The sequence below is a fragment of the Mandrillus leucophaeus genome, unplaced genomic scaffold, assembly GCF_000951045.1.
Source record: "Mandrillus leucophaeus isolate KB7577 unplaced genomic scaffold, Mleu.le_1.0 Scaffold956, whole genome shotgun sequence".
In the NCBI taxonomy this organism is placed as follows: domain Eukaryota; kingdom Metazoa; phylum Chordata; class Mammalia; order Primates; family Cercopithecidae; genus Mandrillus; species Mandrillus leucophaeus.
In genome coordinates, this window is record NW_012110430.1 from 442,051 (window position 1) to 450,065 (window position 8,015).

The 8,015-nt window shown below is 40.7% G+C and overlaps 1 protein-coding gene across 5 annotated transcripts in view; it reads right to left on the reverse strand.

Moving 5' to 3' along the window:
- Positions 1-3,553: 3,553 nt before the first annotated feature.
- Positions 3,554-8,015, reverse strand: part of ELOVL6 (ELOVL fatty acid elongase 6) — a 156,588-nt gene continuing 152,126 nt past the window's right edge. For all 5 annotated transcript variants that reach the window (XM_011970576.1, XM_011970577.1, XM_011970574.1 and 2 more), the window contains one exon: positions 3,554-6,286. In XM_011970576.1, coding sequence (XP_011825966.1) covers positions 5,862-6,286 — 425 coding nt within the window. In that variant the 3' untranslated portion in view covers positions 3,554-5,861. The remainder of the gene's footprint in view (positions 6,287-8,015) is intronic.

The window sequence follows — 8,015 nt, forward strand, 5'->3', positions numbered from 1 at the left end:
TTATGGACATTTAGTCAGTAGTAGTTGAGGGCTACAGCATCTTTGGGCTCTACTAGAAAGTGAGGAGTTTTAGTGACTCATCTCTGTGCCCCGTGCCTACGGGTGTAAAGGGTGGAAATGGCATTTCTGAATATTTGAGGAACCCTTAGTGTCCTAGATGTCCCATTTAAATTGCCCAGAGTAAGAGAGAAAACAGAAACACAGTTTGATTTTAAATCAAAAGTTATGATTTTATTTTTAATTTTAATACACCAGGAAAAAATATTTTTTTTAATGTGAAATAAGCACTTGAAAATAACAACTTCAACATTGCTGTGATTTGCTCTGTGAGGCTTATATGGGTGGGCTTCCATATGAACATAGGCTCTGAGGTCCCCAAGAAGCTCAATCTTCCAGCGGTTTTCAAGATAGCAGCAAGCAACCTCCTGCCTCAATATGCCCAGACAGGCAGACCTGTTTGAAACGAATATGACCAGGGAGGACTATTAGGCTACTTCTGTGACCTTCTTGGTTTTTGTCGATTGAAATAAAGTCTCAAGTGCTACTAAGCATTGGGAAAGTAACAGCATTTAAATACCAACGTGAGTCAGAACCCTTCACGTCCGGCCCGAATGGGTTATAAATGTGGCTTGACCCTGACTTATGGGACCAGTTCTTAATTTAACCAGTTACTTCAGAAGAGGTTAGTGCAATGCAGTTGTGGGTTTGGACGTCCAATGAAATATATCTTACCGTGAGACTTTTGCCTGCCCAGCCTAAAATCAAAGTGCCATTTTTGAGATCTCCCAAGCCCCACTCACGAATGTGCTCCCACTGTCCATCTAACTTGTAGAACAACTTCCACATCACTTCCTTTAAAAAGCGTCATTCAGGAGGAAGGGAAGCCTGAGAATTCTCCCCTGCCGTCTGTGAGCCCTGAATTGTCAAAGTCTCTGAGGATGAGGAAAATAACTTGATGATTCAACAGGTTTGCGTATGTTCTTCAATGCTCTGTGCAGGTGCACTCTACTGGCCTCTTTAGCCATGAGTTGTGCCATATGGCTCACAGATGTTTATAACTGGAGTCTGCCACAACAGCATTCAAGAAAATGCCGTGACTGCACTGACACTTGTTTTGTGGAAGTCTTGGATACCAGCATACAGAGCTGTTGGCTCACTGGCACACTCGGACCTACCCCTTCATACTGATTGTCAGAACAAAATAGGGCATTGTGATTTCATCAGCTCTCACTTTAATGTGTATACACCACTGGCCAAATGTGGTGGTGGATCTTGGCAGAGTCTCTTCCTGATGGCAATGAGTCTGAGGCACAAAGAATCAGGTGTTGTATAGAAAAGACACAGAAAGACGTTTTAAAAGCTGTGGGAGACAATGACTCACAGCACGAACATAGGCCTTACGATCATCCTAAATTGAGAGCAAGGTATTTATTACCAAAAACAGAGACTAGAGAAAGACACTACATTTGACTACTGGGACGTTCTGGGCGCTCATAAAACTTTGACATGATATTATTTTTCACGATGGAAACTTTTAAGGAAATAAGTGTTTACAAGAGGTGGACATGGACCATGCTTATACAACTTAAAGCTCTGAACTCTGAGAGGCAGAGTTCTCCATTCTCCTCATAGCCTCTTGAATCAGACCTTGGCCAATCCAGTTACTCTGTTAAAGAATCATTAAGCAACCCCCCACCCCCAGCAAAAAAAAAAAGCCCTCAGAATATGCCCTAGCTGCCTCGGTTGTGTGACACACACATGGTCTCTCAGTAGAGGCTGTACTATCAGAACAAAGAAAAAATAGTAACCTAAGCATCTTGTCTCTCCCAGGTAATTCAGAATCTGGGACTATGGCCAGACTTCCGAAACATTCTATTCTAGCATCACTCTACTCCAGGAGCTTTGTTACTCTGATGTGACAGGCTTTACCTTATGAAGATGCTACATCTGATTTAAAAAGACATTCTGGGCCAGGCACGGTGGCTCACGCCTATAATCACAGCACTTTGGGAGACCAAGGCGGGTGGATCACTTGGTCAGGAGTTTGAGACCAGCCTGGCCAACATGGTGAAACACTGTCTCTACTAAAAATACAAAAATTAGCTGGGTGTGGTGGTGGGCACCTGTAACCTCAGCTACTTGGGAGGCTGAGGCAGGAGAATTGCTGGAACCTGGGAGGCGGAGGTTGCAGTGAGTCGAGATCGTGCCACTGCACTCCAGCCTGGGCAACAAGAGCAAAACTCTGTCTCAAAATTAAAAAAAAAAAAAAAAATTCCGTGGTCCCATGTTATCATTGAGGCAAATGGAGAAAAGAATTTCAATAAATTTTCCCAATTATTAATATGCAATGAACCTAGATCGCACCATTGCACTCCAGCCTGGCTGGGTGACAGAGAGAGAAAAAAAAAAAAAAAAAAAAAAAGAAAGAAAAGAAAAAAAGACATTCCGTGGGTCTCTTTCTGTTCTCCTAGGTTCCCACTGTCTTTCCCATCAATTCTACAAAGCCCACTCATACGAAGTTTCTAACTCAGTCCAGATACATTAGTCTCTTTTCTAATCAGTTTCTTTACGTAAGCAGAGAGGTGGAGAAGCGAGGGGATATAATCAAGCCTTTCTTTTCCCTCTAGCAATGTACATGTACAGCATTACCTCTTCTCCCCTTACTTTTGTAGTGGAGCATAATTAGAAGGATGGGAGTAAGTGACTTTGAAGAACAACTTCAATCTGTGGTTTTAATTTGGTACTTTGGCCTTCCGTTAGATGTAATATGGTAGTTACTCTTTTCCCATAAGCAACACTAGAAGGTCACATAAACCCCCTGCTTTATGAATAGAGCACTTCTCACTAGAACTTCATTGCAAACTCATGGGCTTGGGTTGATGCTCAGACCTAGTGTATGAAATTGTGTGTGTGTGAAATAAAGGATTTTTTTTAGTCCAAGAACAATGTTTTCACCATAGTAGGATTGGGATGCAGTGGAAAATCTTCAATAGAAAGATAATCTATTGCAGCATAGTGGGGCAGCTATAAAAACCTGCCTGCCCAAGTTTTTCTGGAATGTTAACTGACAGCAGGATTATCTATGTGGCAGTCAATTCTCTGGTAGGTTTCAGATTTGTCATGGGCCAGTGATCCAGCCTCATATCTTGATATGATTAAAGCAGCTAAGCTGAGATGTTAAAAACAGTGCATTGAACCTATACTACCAAAATTTCGTTTTGTTTTGTTTTTTTTTTTTTTTTAAAAAAATGTGGCTTTTTTCCTCCCATGATAAACATTGGAAATGCCTTTAGATATATTTAGCTAATTTTAAAACTATTAAGACATTCACCCTGTAAACAAAAATTCCAAATTATTTTACAAGTAAAGACAAACATGAACCTAATACCAAGATGAAAGTGCTTTGGAAGCATCATTCAGAGTCTTTTTAAGGTTTATGCTCACTTCCGTATTCTAACCTGCATTAAGAGATCTGTAATAAATCACTGAATTAAATAATTAAATCAACCAGATGAGCCTCCAATGGGTCTTTCAATTAAACTCAAGTCAATTGTTATGTGGCCTTCTCCTCATTTTAATTATTCTCATTTTCTGTTATAAGGAAAAAAGGCTTATTGCACGGTATCATGTATTTGCGAAGCTCAAAATAACATTTGCATCCTAAGCATCTATTAGTTCTTATAACAGGACCTGTCTTTTCAGCTCATGTCAGATTTTGCATAATTTATAATACATTCCTCCATCAATTGTGTCTCATCTATGAACCAACTTCAAGACATTATAGACCACTCACAATCATTTAACACAGATGTAACAGCTTTCCTCCCCTGCGCTGCCCCCCCTCCCCATTTCTTCCAGTCATGACTTGGTTTGCATGGATTCCTTGTTCACTGCTCAAACCATTCACACAGAATGGAATAAAACTTTATTCTTTTTAAATTCCACACATAAACGAGGTGCTGAAAAAGCCCTTGCCATCTCTGACAGAAAAGCAGAGCAGCTCTGTTTCATGAACGACAGCACAATTAAAGCTAAAATAATATAAAAATAATTTGAAAAAATCCCTTTTACTGTACACTCTCAAAGCAAGAAAGAGAAACAACAGTTTTTTTTTTTGTTTTTTTTTTTTTTCTGCTAGCCAGAAAATGTGTTTCTATTCATTTGGGCCTTGAAGTTCAGTGTACCCCACATGTGTGTGTGTATGCGTGGCTATGTGCATGGAATCTATGCAGTGTAGAAGCCCCTAATCTTTTCATCTAGTTTGCCTAATCATTAAGCTACTTAACCAATTATAACACTATTATGTCACATTGAACCACTTTACATAATTGCTTCCTTGAAATACTAGGAACATTGACACATGTATTTGGCTTGTAAAGGACTGAAGTATTACAGATAATATTATCCAGTTTTTTTTTTTTTTTAAAGAATATGGCTCTTAACAAATTGATTTTGAGTTCCAGAGCGAAAGTCCCTTCTAAAACATTTCTGAAGCTGACTTGAAGCAGGGTGAGTATCTTCTGATTTGGCCAAAGATATGACAAGTGTTTCATATCACTTAAAATTTGAGGGATAAGTGTATAGGGGGCCCTTTGTTGTCAACTGTTTTCAGCCAAACTTGCCTTGAAGTTTGTTGTAGTATTGCCACTCAGCCAGCAGAGGGCACTTTACACACCTCTACATTGCTTGGGGAGCAAATGCAGATGATGCAGAAACACAGTGTTCCCCCAGTATCAGGAACAGCCCTGTGATTTCCTTTTGGAATTCACAAAAATATTGAAAATATACGCGGTACTATGTTTCATTTGGAAAGTTATGAGTGTGTGCGAAGTCAAACAGGGAGGGGCATACACACCGTCTGTCTCTCGAATTGATCTTCGGCTCACCTCTTTTCCCACTGCCTTTCTCCCTTTTCTAGCTCACTGTGGTCCTGGGCCGGGCCTTTTTACAAATACTACACAACCTGTTTCACATTGTTTGGTCAAGTGTTTATCTTTTCGATTCTGTATTTACTCTTCTGTTCAAAAGCCCGGGGCAACTGAACAAAAGGATAATGCTTCATATCTCATTTAAGAGTGAAAATTACAGTTCAACTATCAGAAATGCTCTGGGATGGAGCTGCCCCCATGGGACCTGGGCTGCACTGTTTCCATCCTCCCAGGAAGAACCTTGGGGAAGTATTTGCCCCCTTTGGTTTTGGCAAACTCACTAGCCTGAGGCTATGCAGTGAAGATGAAGTTAGTTGAAATATAGTTGTTTACATCTGTTTTCGTAAGGATGATTAAGACATCTTTTCTCATGGGGGCTACAGCAGCTGACATTTCTTAAAAAGGCTTTAGTTTCTACAAAAGCATTATTGTTCTAGACATACACCCTGTGTCTCTTTCATTTTTATCTTTTCTATTGGCTCCAGTTTAGTGTCCATAAAGTTAGAAAGGATTGTGTGTGTGTGTGTGCTCGCAGTTTCTAGAGTAAAAATCTTTCATCTTAGAGAAATGTGACACTTAGTAAATACATTTTTTTCCTATGTGTTAATAGCCTTTGTTTGCCTTTGATTAGTCTCCTCTGCCTCTGGCTTGCTTTTGTTCTCCCTTGTCCTAGAGTTGACAGATAAAGAGGGAATGGGGTCTTCCAGCAGCAGTGCTTGGAGATGGAGGTGCACTCAGTGAGTCCTCACCCTAAAAGGATCATAAACTTACTGGGTTAAATCAACCTAATTATCCCTAAGCTGCCTTGGGTTTTGTGTTTGCTCATGTTTTGTTTTGTTTTAGCTGCACCACGTGTGATTCCTTGTGCCATTTTCTTTTGTCTATTATTTTTCTTGATGACCCTGAGCTATGGCTTCCTCCTCAGTTCCAACACTATTCAGCTTTCGTTGTTTTCCTCATTTTGCCGATGTAGGCCTCAAAGAAGAAATGGCAGAAGAGCACAAGGTAGCTGAGGTACATGAGTGAGGACCAGAAGATGTTCTGAAAGTGAGAGTGACACTGGTCATGCTGCATCCAGTAGAAGACCAGGTAGTTAATCACACAGCCCATCAGCATCTGAGTGATCTGGGACAAGGTGATGAACATGGCAAACTTCCGGGAGACTCGGAAACCTGCCGCCCGCAAGGCATAGTAAGAGTACATCACGGCGTGCACGCTATAGTTCATAGTCATGAACCAACCTCCCCCGGCAACCATGTCTTTGTAGGAGTACCAAGAGTACAGGAGCACAGTGATGTGGTGATACCAGTGCAGGAAGATCAGCTTCTGCTTCCTCAGAACAATGAATATTGTATCTCCTGAAAGACAAAGGGGAAGAAGGTACGTGAGATCCTTGACCACAAATAACGATGACTTACAGTTTTATAAGAGGGTAGACATCCTGAGCTAGGACTGGAGGGTTACATGGATGGGATTAGAACCCATGACTGGTACTTACTAGCTCTGTGACCCTGGACAAGTTACTTGTCCTCACTATTTCTAGTTTCCTCGTCTATATAAATGGTGATAATTTAAAAGAGTAGCATGGAATTGCCTGAGGATTAAGTGGATAATCAGTATGGCCCTCTTCACACACAGTCGGCAAGCAGCAAATGTTTCTTTCAAGGTATTTCACACAAAATCTTATCCATCACTGATCTGGAAGGGACATTAACAACTATGTTGCCAACTCCCAACTCAACTATACATCTTAGAAAATATCACCTGGAGGGGACCGGTGACTTGTCTTAGATCATTTATCAATCAAAAGAAACGCACTGGAACTCAAGTGCCCAGCAAAATGTTCTAAGGCCTCTCTAGAGTAGTAAAACCATAATTTTTCTTTGGTACATGACAAAAGGTGCCCCTCAAACACATGTTCTTGTGAGCTCCCTGTAAATTACGAAGCCTTGCCAAATGGCAGTGAGAAAAGTAAAATCTAAACAAAAGACAGACAGAAAAAGGGGGACAAACGTCCTCTTCTATACACATTCGCTGACAAGAGTAATAGGAATATTTTATACCAGTGAATCAAGTGAGGAGAAATTGAAAATGACAGTTTTCATTTTATAGAATTAACTGAAAAGCTTTCCAGGATCTATCAAAATTTCGTCTAACAATATCCCTTTGAAGGAAAAGACCATAGCTTCTGAGGCAGGGAATTTATATTACGAAAGCTAGAATTATGCTGAGGTGGGTAGATGCTATGTATCTGCAATGCTTCACTGAAAAGTCTCAGGGCTCTGAAAATAGACTGTAGAACATTTATGTAAAATTGGATGAAGAGCAAGCCCAGTGAAAAATACACCCAATTACATTATCGAGTAAGAGAATAAGGGAAGATACACTAGGATGCGGGACAGAAACAGGCTAATGCAGGTGAATGCATCTTTCTCCTTCCTATCTCTGTGGTTATAACACATGGGAAAAATTGACATCCTTCATGACGTTTGGTGAACTCAAACCTGGCTTCTTTTTGTGTAAAAACAAGAGTTAGAAGGTTCTTTTAATTTTTTATTTGTTTTTGAGATAGGGTCTCGCCCTGTCACCTACATGCCATCACAGCTCACTGAAGACTTGATCTCCTGGGCTCAAGTGATCCTCCCACTGCAGCCTCAGGAGTAGCTAGGACTGCAGGCACGTGCTACCAAGCCCAGCTGATTAAAAAAAACTTTTTTAGTAGAGATGAGGTCTTGAACTCCTGAGCTCAAGCTATCTGCTGGCCTCAGCCTCCTAAAGTGCTGGGACGATAGGCGTGAGCCACCGTGCCTGGCCCTGGATCTTCTTCTTCTGAAATTTAATTAAGCGCAAAAAAAGCTAGTACTTATTCCTGCCTTATCCCTCATGTACTTCACAGATGGCCTAAAACGGTTGCACCAGGCAAGGTCAAAGCATGCTGGGCTGTGGGGAAAGACTTCTAAGGTTCTAATGACAGTGGCTGGAAGGATACAGATGGTGCCCCATTCCATTCATTAGGAGAGCTATTAGTTTATTTTCCTACTAAACTGTTAAATAGTATTATTTCTTATTTGTTTACAATAGAAAAAG